This window comes from Ammospiza nelsoni, chromosome 20 (genome assembly GCF_027579445.1).
Source record: "Ammospiza nelsoni isolate bAmmNel1 chromosome 20, bAmmNel1.pri, whole genome shotgun sequence".
NCBI classification, from domain to species: domain Eukaryota; kingdom Metazoa; phylum Chordata; class Aves; order Passeriformes; family Passerellidae; genus Ammospiza; species Ammospiza nelsoni.
In genome coordinates, this window is record NC_080652.1 from 9,912,109 (window position 1) to 9,930,896 (window position 18,788).

The 18,788-nt window shown below is 44.9% G+C and overlaps 2 protein-coding genes across 4 annotated transcripts in view; one reads left to right on the forward strand and one right to left on the reverse strand.

Moving 5' to 3' along the window:
- CAMSAP1 (calmodulin regulated spectrin associated protein 1) overlaps nt 1-10,610 on the forward strand; it is a 33,053-nt gene extending 22,443 nt beyond the window's left edge. For both annotated transcript variants that reach the window (XM_059486231.1, XM_059486232.1), the window contains exons 7-19: nt 36-177; nt 1,140-1,279; nt 1,379-1,475; nt 1,890-2,067; nt 2,654-2,748; nt 3,093-3,177; nt 3,539-5,972; nt 6,653-6,789; nt 6,878-7,086; nt 7,168-7,270; nt 7,617-7,732; nt 7,987-8,105; nt 8,401-10,610. In XM_059486231.1, the coding sequence (XP_059342214.1) occupies nt 36-177; nt 1,140-1,279; nt 1,379-1,475; nt 1,890-2,067; nt 2,654-2,748; nt 3,093-3,177; nt 3,539-5,972; nt 6,653-6,789; nt 6,878-7,086; nt 7,168-7,270; nt 7,617-7,732; nt 7,987-8,105; nt 8,401-8,703 (4,158 nt within the window). In that variant the 3' untranslated portion in view covers nt 8,704-10,610. The remainder of the gene's footprint in view (nt 1-35; nt 178-1,139; nt 1,280-1,378; nt 1,476-1,889; nt 2,068-2,653; nt 2,749-3,092; nt 3,178-3,538; nt 5,973-6,652; nt 6,790-6,877; nt 7,087-7,167; nt 7,271-7,616; nt 7,733-7,986; nt 8,106-8,400) is intronic.
- Nucleotides 10,611-14,064: 3,454 nt separating this feature from the next.
- KCNT1 (potassium sodium-activated channel subfamily T member 1) overlaps nt 14,065-18,788 on the reverse strand; it is a 43,259-nt gene continuing 38,535 nt past the window's right edge. For both annotated transcript variants that reach the window (XM_059486167.1, XM_059486168.1), the window contains 2 exons: nt 18,040-18,124; nt 14,065-17,392 (listed from right to left, as the gene is read on the reverse strand). In XM_059486167.1, the coding sequence (XP_059342150.1) occupies nt 17,272-17,392; nt 18,040-18,124 (206 nt within the window). In that variant the 3' untranslated portion in view covers nt 14,065-17,271. The remainder of the gene's footprint in view (nt 17,393-18,039; nt 18,125-18,788) is intronic.

Sequence of the window (18,788 nt, forward strand, 5' to 3'; positions counted from 1 at the left end):
TTCAGCATGATGTGAACCCTTGTTTCTCTCTGTAGGTGCGTTACAGAAGGGACCACCTCTCCAGCAGGCAGTTACCCTATTTCCCTGTGCTGGAAGATCTGATGAAGGATGGTAGTGATGGTGCTGCTCTTCTAGCTGTGATTCACTATTATTGTCCAGAGCAAATGAAACTGGATGGTATGTAATAAAGGTTTTGAGGGAATCAAAAGAATAAAAGGCTTTCAGGCTTTGAAAGCTGAACTAGAAATACATAAAAAAATTTAAAATGCAGCACATTTAATGGGCAGTGGAGTATGGTAGGTTGGAGGCAGGTCACATATGGAATCTGCATTTTAAAAAGAATCTCTCTTGGATATTGATTTTTTTACTTACTGTATTTAGAAGACTGTGTTCTGTATATTATGAGCCACAAAAGAATCCTTTCTCTTCCAGTTTTATATGATGTGGCTTTCTTTGCTCAAATAACTGAGCTTGGTTTCAATGCCATAAAAATGGAGTACATGTCTACCAGTGTTAGCTGATAATTCTCTTTTTTTTTTCTTGGCATAACTTGGCATTTTAAAATCTAGATTATGAAATAGTTTCTCCCATTCTGCAGAAATTGTCACTCGAGCATTGCAAAATTTGAGTTCTCTTCCCCAGAAAATGTTTTTTCTTAACAAATCAATGTCCTTGTTGCATTAACTTCTGCAAATCCACATTTTGTATTGGTTTTTAAATTCTCAGATATGTTGTACGTTGCAGAGCTCCTGAGTGTTTTCAGAAGGAATCAGCACTGTGAATCCTAGGAGTAACCCTTTATTATATGCAAATCAAGATGTCTGGTTTTAATTGCTTTTGTATTTTGTCATTATGTGTGTTCTCTGTAGCCTGTTTACCTTTTCTGTGGCTGTGATGGACAGAATCCCCTGTGGATTCAAAACTGAATGCAGAACTGATACTGTTCTCTGTGGTTTTCTTCCTCCTTTTCCTGTCCCTCTGGCCCTGAGCAGGTAGAGAAATGTCACTGGCAGCCAGTAAATATCCAGTGCTGCTGTAGAGTCTGTGAATTCCTGTATTTAGTGTTTCTGTGAGCTGGGGGTGGAAGGGTGATCCCTTGGGAAAGTGCCAGAACTTACTCAGCCCTTTCCTCTTCCCAGATATCTGTTTGAAGGAGGTGACATCAATTGCAGACAGCCTCTATAACATTCAGCTCTTGAGAGAATTCTCAAATGAGTACCTAAACAAATGCTTTTACCTCACCTTGGAGGACATGTTGTATGCTCCTTTGGTTTTAAAGGTAAGAAACATAACAAAAGTTGGATTTTTCAATAAAATGTGGGTAAATCAGGAGTATTGTGTTAACATGAGGCGTAATTTTTCTTTTTTTCTGTTTCAGCCTAATGTCATGGTGTTCATTGCAGAACTCTTCTGGTGGTTTGAGAATGTCAAACCAGACTTTGTACAGCCAAGAGATATCCAGGAAATAAAGGATGGTAAGTTTGTAATCACAGATAACTGATAGCATGTTATTTAGAAAGTACTTACATTGCAGTGAAACTGTTGCCTGGTGGTGTTTCCTTGGAAGGTTTATTTCTCCCCAAGGTTTATTCTTGCTGGGGGTCTTTGAAAAGCAATAAAGTAGAAGGAAATTTGTCCTAGATCCACTTGAGTTCTAATTTTTTGGATGGATAATTTTTGAGCATGTAATTTCCCCCCCAAACCCACTAATTAACTATTAATTTGTAACTTTCATTACGCCCACCAGAAGACAAATATTTTAATAAAGACCAGTACTTCAGGTTACAGTGTAGACAGTTTCCCTTCTACCCTGTGCAACGTGGGAGCTCCCTGTGCTGTTTGCTCCTCCCTGCCCCTGCGAGGTGCTGATGCTGTCCCTCTGTGCCCAGTCAAGGCAGTGATGCAGCAGAAGAGCAGCCGCCCCCCTGTCCCCATCTCCAACGCCACCAAGCGCAGCTTCCTGGCCACTCCTGCCAGCCCCAGCCCTGCAGAGCTGCAGCCCCCAGCCCAGGCAGCCCCTGAGGCCTGCAGCAGGTACTACCTGCACCCCGAGGAGCCTGACTACCTGTGAGTGTGTCTTCATCTTGTTCCACCTTCTCTGTGTGCCTCTGTTTGGGTAACCTGGGGTTTGTGCTGCTGAGCGTTATCATTTTGCCACAAACTGGGTGACCTTAGAGTCCCCAAAGGGGCTCCAAAGCTGCCCAGGGACTTTGAGCAAGCTGCTCTTGTGCAAGGTGTCCATGGAACTGGATGGTCTTTAAGGTCCCTTCCAACCCAAACCATTCTGGGGTTCTGTGAAAACAAACTTCAGCATGATCTGATGTGGTTAATGAAAAGGGTTTTCAGCTGACTAAATTTCATGGTGACCTCTAAGTTATTTCAACCTTTATTTTGTCTTGAATTTACTATTTACATAAGCATTGTCTTAAATCTACTGCATTTAGAAACTTAGTTTAATTTCAAGTAATAAGTTTACTTTTGTGTTGTTACATGTGAAAAACTTCTTATTAAGGAACTGCTAAAAAATCACTGATACGATGTTTTAAAGAGGACGAGGGTAACTTACCAATGTGACTTTGCAATTTGATATTTTTTCTGATTATAGAAAAAAAAATCTTTGTAGTAAGTATGAATTTTTACCTTTATGAATTAGTGGCAAAGGAGGAAGCCCTGCCTTCAGCCCTTCCCATCCACTGCTGCCTTTGAGGCAAAAGCAGCAAAAATCTTTACAGGGAGAAGACAGCCCTGGTAAGTCTGCCTTGAATTTGCCTTTCAAAAAGCAATGACTGTCAATGGCAATAAAATAATTAATTAAAATATAAGTTAATTTTGTAAATAATTCAGAATTTAATTAATCTGCAGTAACACAAGTAAGTGAGTTTGAGTAAATCTTAAAGATCTTTTAAGAAACATAGTGGATTTTAATTTTTTTCAGGCTTTGACTGTGTCTGGTGGCAACTGCAGCAAATCTGTTTTCTGCTGCCATCTGTTGGGGAAGGAGTTGATTCTGTTTCTATGTTTGCTATTAAATGAGGCAGAAGTGCTGGTTTAAAGACCATTTCTAAACTATTACCAATTAAAAACCTTTTCAGGCCATCGGCACCGTTCGAATTCTCTGACCCGTGTTGATGGGCAGCCACGAGGGGCAGTTCTGGCATGGCCAGAGAAGAAACCCAGGTAATTATTTATTGCAGCATTGCTTGAGGAAATGATACTGGGACAATTTGATTGTGGTAATGTGGTATCACTGCTCTAGAACTGCACTGACAGTCACTTAATTTTGTTTTCTCCTTATGTGCACTTTCAGAGCTGACTGATTTTAGATTTGCAATTGAAAATTCGTTAGCCGTGATTTTCAGCAAGTGCTCTTGAAAATGGAAGTGTCTGAAGTTGCTGCTTGGTATTGCTGGTCACTCGTGGTACAGGATGCATTTTAAAAATAAAACAACTATTTTAGCTCTCTGTATCATGGTCTTTATTTCAACAAATTGTACCTTGTCGTGCTTGAGTGTCAGTAGATTCTTCTTATGTTTTCTAGGCCTCTGTCTCAGCCAACACCATTTGCTCTTCATCATTCTGCCAGTACTGATGTGGACCCTGGCTCTGGTGACAGCATTAGCCTGGCCAGGTCCATCAGCAAGGACAGTCTTGCTTCCAACATTGTCAATGTAACCCCCAAAAATCAGCCCCACCCTCCATCAGTGAAAGCTAATGGGAAGAGTTTGCTGAACAATGTAGAAATGGAGGATGAAGATGAAGAGCTCATTGCAATCATCAGATCTGAAGAAAGGCCAAACCGTGGTGACCCTGAGGTGCAGAATGCAGCAGCCAGGGTGCCCAGCATAGTGGCCACAGCGTGGTCTCCAAAAACAAACAGTGACCCTGCAGACAGCAAAGCTGAGAGTTTTTACCTGGAGCCTTTAATGCCTGCAGTCCTGAAGCCAGCCAAGGAAAAACAGGTCATCAATAAAGAGGATGAGTGTGGGGAGGGGAAACAGAGGAGTTTTGTAACCAAGAGGTTAAATGAAGGACACTTGTCTTTGATCCGCAAGAAAGCCACGAGCAGTCATGGTGAGCATGACCTCAATAGGACTTTTACTCCCATTTCTAGCTCTGATTTCACTCCAGTTGCAGATGCCAGTTCTGCAGATGCAATGGCCCTGGGGGAAGCAGGTATAGAAGCTTCCAGACCTTTGGCCAGTAGCAGTTTAGATCCTTCCTCTCAGGAGCTATCCACTGGAGGATTCTTTCTTCATGCTGCTAAAGCTGATGATGAGGTAACAAGTAAAGTCAATGTGAGTTATGGGAAAGGTCTCAGCCTGCATGTTCAGGATACAACCTGGACCATGGTGAGACACGACTCAGAGCCAGATCTCTTGGACATGGAAGATGCTGACCAGGATTTGGTGGCCATAGACAACCATCCCGTAGTCACTAAGTACATTGGTGAGGAGGAGTCTGCCAAGCTGCAGGAGGACATGAAGGTGAAGGAGCACGAGGACAAGGACGACGCCAGTGGCCGCTCCAGCCCCTGCCTGAGCACCATCTCCCAGGTGAGCAGCGTGTCCATGGCCAGCGGCAGTGTCCGCATGACCAGCTTTGCAGAAAGGAAGCTGCAGAGGCTCAACAGCTACGAGACCAAGTCCAGCACCAGTAGCTCCCAAAAAACCACCCCAGATGGGTCAGAAAGCTGCCCTGCACCACTGACCACGTGGAAACAGAAGCGAGAGCAGAGCCCCAACAGGCAGAACAAGGACAATGTGAATCTTTTAGCTTCGGAGCTGGTGCAGCTCCACATGCAGCTGGAAGAGAAGCGCAGGGCCATAGAGGCTCAGAAGAAGAAGATGGAAGCCTTATCAGCGAGGCAGAGGCTAAAATTGGGCAAGGCAGCTTTCCTGCATGTTGTTAAAAAAGGGAAGTCCCCTGATGGTCCACAACCTGTTAAACCAGAACATTTTGCAAAGGAATTTTCCCGGCACAATGGGGAAGATTTAGATGAAGTTTCTTTGGGTTCCAAATCCGAGGAGTTTCTTGTGAAAGAGGAGGAGAGAGAAGAAATGCTCAATGATTCTCAAGAAGTAGCAAAAAAAATGCAGGAAAGCCTGGCTTTTGCTGAGCAACACAAAGCAAAAGACCCTGCTGCTATACATGATCTGGAAAAAAGTAAAATTATTTCTGTTGCTCTCCTAGAAGACAACGTGACCGAAGCAGATATAAATGAATGTGATCTTTCTATCGAGAAGCTGAATGAAACAATCAGCACCCTGCAGCAGGCCATCCTAAAGATATCCCAGCAGCAGGAGCTGCTCATGAAATCTCCAACAGTGCCATCCCCAGGAACCAGAAGTAACTCTCAGGACCAAAAGGTGAAGCCTTCAATTCATTTTGTTGAGCCCCTGTCTCCAACTGGAATGAACAGCCTGCGGAAGCCGCCGCGCCTCGGCCAAGGAAGGACTCCCCGGCCAGGAAGGCCCTCAGAGCTGAAAGTCCCTAAGGACAGGCAGCAGAATTCAGCACGTGTTAAAACCCCAACTCCCAGCCTAGAAAACCTTCCACATCTGAGACCCTTCCCACCCAACAGCTTGGCAAAGACACCCACAGAAGTGGGACTGGAAAGCAGCCCTGACCATGGGAGTGGTTCCCAAGAGAAGTGTTTCTTTGATACCTATAGACTCCATGATGAGAGCAATCAAAGGGCACTTGTTCTCTCCACCTCCAAAGATGCAAATATTCTGTCTGAAATGGGCAAAGAGGTGAATAACAGCTTCAAGGAAACAGGGTTGAATTCTTCTGATGGCTCAGGAAAAGAAAATGTCCCAGTGGATGAGCCCCTGAGAAGCAAGGCCAATCTCATAGAAGTAGATTTGTCTGACTTAAAAGCTCCAGATGAAGGAGAACTTGAAAACCAGGATAGCTCTGCGGATATGATTAGTGAAGGTGATCAGAAGTCTGGTGTGGGTTTTTTCTTCAAGGTAAATGTGTTACCTTTCTCTCTTTGGTTCCTGTTACACACTCACCCAGCATTAGAACTAGTGTTTCCCAGGTTCCTGATGGGGCACAGCCCTCATTGGTTGCAATATTTGGATATAAAAAAGCTGCAGTGGAAAACAATTACCTCTGGAAAAAGAGACAGATCTGCTCTCAAAACATTTAGTGTCCTAATTTATGTTTGGCAATGATTATTCTCAATACCACAAACATGCTGACATGATACTTTCTCTTTTAATTTCCCTTTCAAGAAAGTCAAACTAGTCTCAGGGAATTAAACTTTTGAGGTCTTTGTAGTGTGATTAATTTGGACTGATTGTCATTCACTGAGATTATTTGTGGTGTGCATCCTGGCCCACATCATAGCTGCATTGTACTTAGGAAGTCTAGAAGGTTTTGTGAAAATTAAAGATATTTAAAAGCAAGTCTGAGTAAGATGAGCCCCTTTTTTCTCCTCACAAACTTAAGGGAACACTAAAACTCTCTCTTAGTATTTTCTTGAGCAATAAGAGGTTTTGATTTATCATCAATTCTAAAAATGTAAAGATTTCCTAAAGTAATAGTTTTCCTTCAAATTTTCCTGGAATCATCAGCAAACTTGTGATGTCCAGCTTAATATACTGCCCACTGTTCCTTAGATTTTCCATCCCTTTGGGTTTTTCAGGATGAACAGAAGGCAGAGGACGAGCTGGCCAAGAAGCGAGCAGCGTTCCTCCTGAAGCAGCAGCGCAAGGCCGAGGAGGCGCGGCTGCGCAAGCAGCAGCTGGAGGCTGAGGTGGAGCAGAAAAGGGATGAGGCTCGGTAATGATGCACAGCAAAGAATTTCTCTGTATTTCAAGGTCAGGAGGTTGCTCCATGCTGAATTCACTGTCCTTGTGTTCCGTGGCAGCCGCAAAGCTGAGGAGGACCGGATACGGAAAGAGGAGGAGAAGGCTCGGCGAGAGCTCATCAAGCAGGAATATCTGAGGAAAAAACAGCAGCAAATTTTGGAGGAGCAAGGGCTTGGGAAGCCCAAATCCAAGCCCAAAAAACCCAGGCCAAAGTCAGTCCATCGTGAGGAATCTTACAGTGATTCAGGCACCAAGTGTTCTTCCACACGTAAGGACTGGATTTGTTTGCGCCCCCTGAGTTTCAAATCTGTCACCAAATGTGTTTGACATTTTCTCTCCTGTTTTGTAGCTGATAATTTGAGCAGTGCTCAGTCTGGTTCCAGTCTGTCTTTGGCCTCAGCAGCAACAACTGAGCCTGAAAGTGTTCACTCTGGTGGCACTCCCTCTCAGAGGTACAGCCAGCTTCTCTGGGGTTTCTCTGTCCTGGGGCATGAAACAGATTTGGGCTTCAGTGCTCTTTGCTTCACCTCACTGGCAGAGGAGGAGCACAATCAGCATTGCTGAATTCATCTGGTGTATGTGGCTGCCAACTGCAGTGTTCTGTGCAAACTTAGAATTTTGTTTTATTTTCTTCCAGAGTCAGAGCTTTGCTTTGATTTCTAGCAAGGGGAATCTGACTGTTCTGGGGAGGAAAAGGGAAAATATTCTGTTCCATTCAGGAACAGCAGTGTTTATGTGAGATTACAGAGCCAAACCCCAAAACCTTGGCATATGATTTTTTATTTGTTTCCCTCCCAGAGTTGAATCAATGGAGTCCTTACCCATTCTGAGCAGAAATCCCAGCAGAAACACAGAGAGAGACTGGGAGAATGCTTCCACGGCATCTTCTATTGCTTCAGTGGCAGAATACACAGGTGCCTGCTTTGTTTTGGTTTAGTTGCTTTTGTTTAGTTTGTTTTATTCATTTATTATGAATAACAGGTCAGGAAAACCTGTGATGTGTTTCATGTTATTTTTGAGAAGTTGTCAGGTGTATTTTGTTCTGTTTAATAGCTATAAAAGTAAGTCATTCTAGAAAAATAATGAGTTTTCTTTTTTTCTCTTTTAATGAAAATCTTAGCTTTCATAAGTGTAAGGCAGATAATTTTGACTTATTTATCTTCCTTAGGTCCAAAATTATTTAAGGAGCCCAGCAGCAAATCCAACAAACCCATTATTCACAATGCTATATCTCACTGCTGTCTTGCTGGAAAAGTGAACGAACCACATAAGAATTCAATATTAGAGGTAAACATTAAAATTACCAATGCACTCTCAATCACATGGGTCTGTAATGCTGAATTCATAACCCCACTGCTGTGCAGTGTGGATTCCATTTCCTAGAATGTGGCTGGAGAGAGCATTTTTTGCTTTCTACATGGAAATCACGATTCTGTATTTACTTGGAACTCTGTATTTAGAGTTCTGCTTTTAGGTTTATAAAGGGGCCGGAAAATTATGGTAAGAGGAGCAAGTATTCAGCTTAAAGCTTGGCATGGTTGTGCCAGTGAGCAGCCCCTGTACCTGGTTGTTTTTGCTGCAGGAGCTGGAGAAATGTGATGCCAACCACTACATCATCCTGTTCCGCGACGCCGGCTGCCAGTTCCGAGCACTTTACTGCTACTACCCCGACACGGAGGAGATCTACAAGCTCACTGGGACGGGGCCAAAGAGCATCACCAAGAAAATGATTGATAAACTCTATAAGTACAGCTCGGACAGAAAACAGTTTAACGTGATCCCAGCCAAAACCATGTCAGTGAGCGTGGACGCCCTCACCATCCACAACCACTTGTGGCAGGCCAAGCGACCCGCGGTGCCAAAGAAGGGCCAGACTCGGAAATGACACCCAGCTCCTGGGGAGAAGCTTGGCTCACTGGGATTGCATTGACAGAAGACATGTTTACCATTTTCCTCCAGTTTGGTATGAAATGTGCAGAACCAGAGACAGTTTTTAAGAAGCTTCGGGACAGAGAACCGTGGATGCAAGTTCTTGAGGATGAAGGAACGGTGCCAGTGTTTTTTATGAATGATGAATCTGCTGTTACACCCAATGCTAACTACTGTGGCTTTCAGCTGATGAGGGACTGTGCATGTAGCAAGATCTTGAACAAGTGGATTTCCTTTTACTTGAAGTTTTTCATCGGTACAAATTGGGAATAATTTAATTCTCTCTCTTTCCACCTCATTCCCTCCTTTTTCCTGACGTTCTTAAAAGTTGGCAAGCTCGGAACTTGGGTAGAAGGATTGAACAGATCTTGGGTGAAGTGCTTTGGGTTTGGTTTGGTTTTTTAAACAGTCTTTAGGGAAATCTTCCTTTCAGACCTTTTTGAGGAACTGTTGAATACATCCAGTTGTTGTACTGTACCTACTGCCAACGTAAGTCCAGCTCTCAGATTTCTGATAAAAGCCCCAACTTGTGCTGCTCAGAGCAGAGTTTACTTGCAGGATCTGTGTAGGATAAGCATTGTAAGGATTGCAAAAAAAGCCAGTTTTTTTCTAAAAAAAAACAAAAAAAATTGTTCACAAATATAAAAGATCTCTGGAATACAATCATGAAGAGGCATAACAGGTGCTACTAGCTGGAATGTGCCTGGCTGAAACTTAAGGCAAGCTGAATGGAGCCCAGTGATTACTGATTTCAGTTTCAGGTAGTGTCCTAAAGATTTGTTTGCTTTAATAAAGGTGGATGCTGGTAGGTATAGAACATTTCCACTCTGAGCACGCTACTCCTGTACGATGGTGCACTTAATGATCACAGATTTTAATGTTTTTATTACATCATGAAATGTAATTCTACTTTCTTTGTCCTGTCTTTATTCTGAATGAGCAGCATGCTCTACAATGAAGAGTGTGTTATGTTTTTTATTTTGGGTGATATATTAATATATATTGATTTGTTTTTTCTCATTTGAAAGCAGTTTTTAAACAGAGACATTTGCATTTGTTTCAAAAGCCCAAATAAGTCGAATGGCTTGGATTTCTTTTCATGTTGAAATATTAAATCTTGAGTTATGACCTTAAAAGTCTTTGTGTTTCAGCAGATTAAATTTTTGTCTGTGGTAACAGGGTACATTTACAGTTCCTTTTCTTTTGTTTTTTGTTTTTTTGTTTTTATTTTTAACCACTCCCATGTCTCATTCTTGGCCCCAGCTGGTTCCCAAGCAGGTTTCTGTAGCTATTCCCTAATTAATTTAATCTGCTAACGAGCTCCTGCTCCCTGGATTTGACACTTACTACCTGCAGCTCCTGTGGGTTCTGACGTGGGTTTGCACATGTTTACTTTTCTTTGAAGTGTTACTTGAATTTGTGTCTCTCGAGTGCAGAAGGCCCTGCCCGTCCTCGAGAGGGACTGAGCTCTAAATCTCTAAATCCAGAGGAATTATTGACCTTGGAGATGATGGAAGGTGCAGAGTTATTGTACATAGGGGAGCTGGGGGGTGGCAGAAAGTGAAGCTGGCTAGAGCAGAGTGAAGGTCTTCCAGTGCAGTCTCTCCGTGGTTTTTCCCCTTCCAGGACTCCCTGACTAGGCTGCTGCAACTTTGTAAATTATGTTAGATAGTTTGCTGCTTGTAAATAATTAAAGGCTTTATGGTTTCTAAAGTGCTGAGTATTAAACACCGTCATGAGTGGAACTTTTGTTACCATGCTTTTCATGCTTGTGCTTTATTTCTCACTGTTTGATATTATAAACCATATTTATTTTATGAAACACTGAAATTTAATAAAAATCATTAACTGATTTCCTTTTTATTTCATGTGTACTTTTGTTGGTGTGACACTTCATCCCCTCCCAGAACTAATTCACTTTAAAGATGTGCTGTTCTCTTTGGTAAAGCTTCACCTGCAGGGAGCTGCAATAGTTTTGTGACAAGAGTTTGCAGTGGGACCAAAAAACTCAGAAAAATGGGAAATAGTTTAAGGATTTATTTAATCAGACTCCTGAATCTGTCTGCTGGGGCTCCTTTGGCTCTCAGTGGCAGAATTGTGGTAATTTTCTAGTCAGTGTTGAGGTTTGGGTTAAATTTATGGAATTCTGAATACAGAGGATTTAGTGACCTCATGTTTAACCCTTCCCTGCCAAGCACAGAAAATCCTGATGTCCTAATAACAACATAATAAAATCCTAAAATCCTAATAAGGTGATCTGGACGCTGATAACTTCTGCTAATCCCTGCTTAGAAAATGGGGTTTTGTCCTTGCAGAGTTCATGTAAATCCCTGAAACCAGGGAAATGTTGGGGAATCCTGTTCCCTCAGCCCAGGGTTGGGATCCCTGCAGGTAAATGGAATTAAATTGGCATCCTGCAGCTTAAGCTGCTTGTTTGGGTTGGTTTTCCCCAGGATTAGAGCCAGGGTTGTTCCCTCTCAGCTCTGTCCAAACAAGCAGAACTGGATAAAAACTCCCCCAGCTGCTCCCACAGGTTCTGGTTGTGTTTCCTGGGCAGGAGGGGGAACTGAGAGCTCTGTTGGGACCCCTCTCTGTTTCTCACTAACAAATCCAAGAATGTACATCTTTAAAGTGCTTTAAAGCAATTTGTGCCTCTCCAGCTCTGTCCATCAGTCTGTGTGTTCCATGTGCTCTTTGCATCTACTTGGTGTGGTTTTGTCCCATTTTCATCCTGCTCTCATCTGGGGGAAGAGTTCAAGCCAAAATAATCCAGAATAATTTGGAAAATACTGATTTACTTTGGAAGCCTTCAGCTACACTGGGAGGGCTGAGGGTGCCAAGGAAATAAAGGTGATTTTTGTCCCCACTGCACTGGGGAGTTGAGTAGAAATCTCTCGAGTTTGGGGCTGTGGTTTGAAGTAAGAATGACAGGAATGAGATCTCAGAACATTGATTTTCCATTCCTTTTGCTTTTTTCCCCCACAAATCCCAGAACTGATGACCAGAGCAGTGTCAGACCACCCCAAACCCCCTCACTTTCTATTTTATTTGATTTATTGTTTAAATATAGCAGCAATGAGGTGTCTCCTGTTCACTCTGAGCTGACTTTCCTGGGAATTTGGTGCTGGTCCCACCCCTGGAACGGAGCAGTCCTCGTGGATGTGCCCTAAGCTGCTGTGCTTATCCAATTAAGTGGTTTGCAGTTAATTAGGGGGTTAAATGTAATTAATTTTCAGCAGCTGAAGGACAGGCAGGTGGCTGAGGGGGGTGGGTTTGGGGCTCAGGATATGCCGAGCATCCTTGGGATGAAGCTGTGGCTGGGGTTCTCCAGGGACATCACTCCAAAAAGAAGATTTTGGAGAAATTTGGTACCATTTTAGTGCTGTTCATCTGCAGAACTGAAGAAATCTGGGGAGTATTTTGGGGTTGTATGCCTCAGATAAGTGAAATTTTATATAATAAACTTTTTCAGACCAGTTGAAAATTGGAATATTCATATGGTCCACTATAATTAAGTGTATTTTCCACAATGCACTGAAAATTTTACAATTAATTCCAGGTTACCACTCAGACACTGGACTTCTCTTACCATGTAGTAAGTGAAAAATAATTACAGGTTTTTAAAATGTTGTTATTCTAAAAAGAAAATATTTCCCTGAGCTTTCTGTTGCAGGTTTGTTAAGGCTTGGTTTGGTTTTAGAGGGTTTGAAGATTTCAACCTTCCTGTGGGTCTGTGAAAATGTGCATTTTTACTCTTCTGCTCCAAGTGGTAAGTTCAGCTCTTCTCAAAAAAAAAAAAAAATAACCCAAATTTTCAAGGAAAATGCCATTCCAGAACTGGAATTTTCTGCCCCTTCCTTCTCCAGCCTGTGCTGAGCACAGGTGCATTCCAGTTGTAAAAATTGCAGGGTGGATTTTATTTGCTCGTCTGTGCTAAATATAAATTCACTTTTATCTTGGTGCTGAAATCCTGTCAGAGTTTTCTGATCCACCCCTCTGAACTTGTTAGGAAATAACACATTTATTGTAGTGAAGGAAGAAAAAACCTCTGGGGAAGGGTGTGCAGCAGGGATCATGAAATATTCAATATCCAGCATTTGTTAAAATTCAAATGAGGCACTTGAAAGAATGGTTTGAAGCCCATAAACCTCCCCAAATTATTGTGGCGTTACCTGGAAATCTTAGCAAAGGAAATCCTCTTTCTTTTCACTCTCTTTTCCAGGGAATAACCATAAAAACTGAATTTACAGCAGAAATAAAAAAATCCTTCCTGGATTTGGTTTCCTTTTTGTTTCCCAGCCACACCAACCCCATCATTTTTAATGTATATTTTAGTGCTCTGGATTTTTTTTCTCTGCATCAATGAATTTGAAATGTTAGAAGCTGATTTTCCTCAACTGAGGCAAATATTTGAATGAATTTTGGTTCATTTTGCAGAGTTATTTCCTCTTCTTTTCTGTGCCTGCTGCTGTGGAAGGTGGAACAAGAGGAAAAAGTGAAGAATCCACTGCTGGGAAGTGCTGAAATCCCCTTGGGCAGAGCATTAAATCCTGTTCTGCAGCCTTGGATGGGTTTTATCCAGTGAGAGCTGCTCTTGGTGGTGTTAAAATCACCTTATTTTGGGTGTAATCGTTGCAATTTGGATGTCCTGGAAAATCAAGAGGATTTTGTTCTCCATGTACAGATTTGTCTGGTTTAAAGCCAATAATTAAAAAGTAATTTAGCAGGGACTTGGCTTCTGCTGTCCTTTTACTTCCAGTTCCTCACGTGTGTGTTCAGCCCAGAATTATCTCCTGTATTTAAGGGATATTGTTTGTGTCCTTCTGTGGAATTTTAAATAAATAGATCTTTACAGTATTTGCCTAAAATGCTGAATGAAAAATCTCTGCTTACCTGCATTTCATGTCCAAGCTAAAATGTTTGTGTGTGAGTGTAGCATGCTCTAGAAATGTTGGGATCTTCCCTGGAAATCTTGGAAACTTTGGAGCCAGTGACAAATTTTGAAGTGTTGGGAGGTAGAAGAGCATGTACTGAATCTTGGCTAAACATCAGTTAAAAAAAACAATCCTTAAATACCTACAATATTTAATGCATTTATTAAATCATAAAAATAAGATTAAATAAATGAATTAAAGAGTCTTTAAAAGCTTTCTTCCACAGCAGGCCCTTTGTGCCTGAGGGCACAAAGAATTTGAAAATAAAGTTAAAAATTAAACTTGGGAAGAGCTGCCTTGAGCCTCAGCTTAAACCACGTTTTCCCATGGATTTTAAACCAGACTCCCAGAAAAACCAGAAAAATCAGACACAGTGCCTCCTGTTGCTGCATGCAGCTCTTTTATTGTCATTTATCTTTACAGAAATGTGAAGCATCTTCACAAGAATTGTACAAAACCCTCTCCCCTGGCGGGCTGATCCCAGCAGAGCAGCTCCCTGGGGCTCCCAGAGGAACCACGGCAGTCGCTGCTGCTGACAAAAATCCATGCAGGAGCTGAGCTTGGAATAAAACTGTCCTGTTCTATAGAGGTTAAATAAAAAGGGGGATAACAGGAAATAAATATGCTGATAACACTGGTTGGAGTAGTTGAGTTTAATGCAGGATATGTGGGTTTAGTCCATATCAAACCGTTAGTGGACACGGAACATGCGCCGGAGCCGCTGCTGGAGAGCCCCAAAACATCCCAGCTGTCCTTGTTTCTGCATCCCCCAGGGCCTGCCAGGTCTCTGCATTGGAACACAACTATTTCCTGCAGAAAATGGGATTTTTCCATGGCTGGAAGCAGTAGGCATTCTCCTGCTCCCATGGAAGCTCCTTGTGGGCCCTTTCAGCGGCAGGAGCAACTCTTCGTCGCTGCATCAACGTTTCCAGGACCATTAGAAAAATAAACTGCTTTTGTTTTTTACATTAGTATTGTAACTGAGGCTAAGGGATTAGAAAAATGAACCCTTGGTTCTCAGACTTGCATTGGCCACAGGTGAGTATTTACAGGGTTTTTTCCCCATCCCATGGGAAGGTCGGCTGGAAATTTACACCAGAGGAGGAACCCGAGGCTTTGTACATGGAGCTTCTGCTTCAAAGGCAGGGATTTGTACACTGAACAAACAGAAGCATTGTCAAAATACAGGAATATCCAGGGCATTCTGATAATATCACAAACCACACAGAGGCCTCAGTCCTTTTGGCACGAGTTTCCTCCTGGGATAATTTTCTCCCTGGATTGAGGGCAGGAAGGAGCTGTGTGTGCCCGCTGAGGGAGGAGGAACCCAGCACCACGGCCAGTGGAGCCTCTGGATCACAGACCCTGGGTTTGGCCACAAGGCTGACCTGGCTGCTCAGGGCTGGGGCTGGGATTTTAAGTAAATTAAGGGTTTTTAAAAGAAATTTAATTTTCTTGCCATGGGAGGGTTGAGCTGAGGAGCTGTTTTGTCTTCCCTGTGCTTTCACACACAGCTCACAGCCAAACAAGCAAAAAAGGATAAAAATGTTCTTAGTAAATATATTCAAATAATCACACCTTTTGTTTTATTTGGGCTGGGCTTTTGTTTGTTTGCTGGTTTGGTTTTCTCTAACCTGTAATACTGCTTTGTTCCACTCTCCCTTGAAAGCAAAGTGGGGCTTGGAAAATGATCCATAATAAATTCAATTCAGAAAATTAAATACATTCACACTCCATGATCTGAGCATCCTGAGGCTTTAAGTTACACAGAGCCCACATGTCCTTTTGTACTCCAACCACACCCACTTTTTAGCCTATAATTTCTTTTTGCCACTTTTAAATGACAGATTTGGTATGTGAAACTACAAACAGAAATAAATAAAACATTGTGCCTGCCTAAACCAAACAGATCCAAAACTCATCATTAAAAATCCATCAAAACAACCCAAAAAAGCTTTAAAGGCAGTTCTGTGTGTGCCCACAGCTCAGCAGGGTGGGAGGGTTGCACTCTTTGCTTTTACCTGTGGTACTTCACCAAGCCTGGGATGTGCCACCACCCAGGGGCTCCTGCCTGGCACTTCAGGAAAAAACAACAATAAAAAAAATAAAATCTGGACCCCAAACCTCATCCAGGCACAGCAGGTCCCTCTCAACCTTCTCGAGGTGACACCAGCCTTGGCACTGGTCCTGCCCTGGGCATCTCTGCCCTCCCTCGGGGCCATGGGCAGGATGGGCAGCACATCCCCACAGGTTGGGGCATCTCCCCAGCTGTTTAAAACTCACTTAAATCAGGTTTTGGCTTGTTTTCTTTTTTGTTTTCTTTGTAAACATTGATTGGGGGTGCATTGGGAAGCAAACAGTGAATGGTAATGGCAATAAACCATTCAGTGAGTGAAGGAAGCTGATGGGATTTCATGACCATGTTGTGCTTTACAAGCTCCTTGCTAAAAAACAAAAAAAAAAAAAATCACATTGGAATTGTAAGATATGAACATGAAAGTATAGAAAGTCAACAACTCAGTTATTCACTTGGCAGTCAAACAGACCCTTTCCACATCATTGCAGAATGTGCAAAAGCAGAATGGAAACACATCTGGTGTTTGTGGTGGTGCCAGGGCCCTGCAGGCCGGGGGGGACGTTCATGCACCTCTGCTGCAGGGGAAGCCACGGGGACAGGGGGGACAGAGCCGGGCAGGGGGGGCTGGAGCTGCCGGGGTGGCTGTGGGGACAGGCAGAACCCGCTGCCATAACGGTGCCACCAGCTGTGACCGCGGGGAGGGGAAGGACAGCAGGACACGGCCGGGACACACAGGGGGGTTGCACTCCAGACTGCCCTGGCTGGAAAGGGTGAATGGAGCCACCAAACGTCCACAGCCCAGCCAGCCCAGCATCAGCAGCTCAGCCCCAGCAGGACACAAACCCAGGGGCTCCAGGGCACTGCCACAGAGCTGGCCCTGCTTTTGGTGCCCTGGGCTTGGGGTGTCCTGGTTTGTGAGGTGCCCCAAGGCTCTGTCACAGATCTGGCCCCCCTCTCGGTGCCCTGGGCTTGGCGTGCTCTGGTTTGTGAGGTGGCCCAAGGCGTGGGGGCCCTGCCGTGCCCTGTCCCCTCCATCCCGGCTGTGCCACGGCCACCAGAGTCCTCACCCAGTGCCCAGAACAGAAACCCAGCCGAGGATGAAGACCGTGAGCGACAGAGCAGGAGTTTGGGCACCCCTGGGGGACACCTGGTGAAGGAAGAGGAGGAGGAGGAAGAGGAGCAGGGTCTCGGTGCAGTTTTCCTCTTGTCTTTACCAACCTGCACCCTCCAGCAACCCCAGCCCTGCTCCCATTGGCATCTGGGCTCAGCCCCGTCCCACCAGCACCAGCGAACGCTGTCTCACTAGTTGCGGTATCAGTAGAAAAGTTAAAATCCCCGGGGGCACACACGGCCACCGGCTGCGTCCGGCCGTGCCAGGGCTCCGGGCATCGTCCCGTGGGCACGGCCGGGCTGGGCATCGTCCCGTGGGCACGGCCGGGCCGGGCATCCCCGCCGGGCTGGGCAGCGCCTCCATGGGGCCGGGCCGGGCCATCCTTGCCCGCCCTGGCAGCGCTCACAGCTGGGTCTCGTCGCGCGTCTCGGGGTTGCCCGAGCCCAGCTTGTTGCTGCAGCTGCTCTTGCGGCTGTGGCCGTCGTTGGCCACGTGGGCCAGAGGGTCGGAGCGGATCAGGTACCTGTAGGACACAGCCCGGTCACACCGCTGGACACCACAGCCCCCCTGGAATTCGGGCCAGGATGCACAGGGATGGCCCCATGGAGCTGTGATGCTTGCAGAGCATGGCGGTCGTTTGAATGAAAGGTGTTAAATGATAAGAGGTGTTCATGTAAATGCCATAAAATAATAGAATAAATGATCAGGAGTTATTCCTCAGAGCATGGTAATTATTCCTCAGGAATAACTCCTGAATATATTGGTAAGAGGTGTTCACGTAAATGCCATAAAATAATAGAATAAATGATCAGGAGTTATTCCTCAGAGCATGGTAATTATTCCTCAGGAATAACTCCTGAATATATTGGTAAGAGGTGTTCGCGTAAATGCCATAAAATAATAGAATAAATGATCAGGAGTTATTCCTCAGTGGCAAAAACCAAAGGAGAATCCCACAGTGCCCATGGGAGCTAAGATGGGGCTGGGGTGGTTTGGGCTCAGGAGCACAGGGAGTTGGAATGAGCTGGGAAAGAGGCAAAACCCTCTTTTATGGGTATTTATGAGAAGTCCTAGGGAATAACTGGATGGGGGCAGCTCATGGCACTGGGGGCAGTGTGGGGACAGGGTGACAGGGTGAGGTGACACTTACACAATGTCATTGACACTTACACGATGTCGTTGAGCTCCAGCCGCGTGTCCGGGGGGGGATTGATCAGGACATAGGACAAGGTGTTCTGGTGGTCGTTCATCTCATCTGCAAGAGCAGGGACAGGGCTGGTGAGGCAGGGACAACCCCCGAGACACCCCAACAGGCCAGGTGACAGATCCCATCCTGGCAAACGGGTCCCTTCACCAGGAGAAGCCGTGGGCAATGTCACTGCCACCAGGAGGGCACCAAGAATGTCACTGCCGCCTCCCTCCTCACCTCCCCAGGCTCTCCCCACCACAGCACGGCCCAGGGGACTGGGTAACTCTTCAAAGTCCCCACTCCCCCCAGAAATAAAGTGAGAGTCTTACCTTGGTGCAGTGCAAAAGAGGGAACAGGTTAGTCCTGCTGTGTCAGGTACAGCACGAGTCCAACCATGGCTCAGGGCAGCTGAACCCCCCCGGGGCCGCCCCAGAGCTCTGCCCACCTCTCCCCCTCTCAGTTTCTCAGTTTAGCTCCATCCAGGCCCAGGATCAGTGCAGGGATTGCTCCTTTCCCCTGCCCAGGGGGAATCACCTCCATGGAGCTCCAGAGCCATCGATGCCGTTTTGGGGATGGCTCTGAACCAAGTGCCCTCCCAGGGGGGCTCAGGGCCACCAAGAGCAGCACCCACGGGGGCAGACAGGGGGTGTCAGTGATGGGGGGCCCCTGTGCTCCCCGAAATAGCCAAGAACAAGATCATGGTGAAATGGATGGGGGTGCGAGGCTGCGG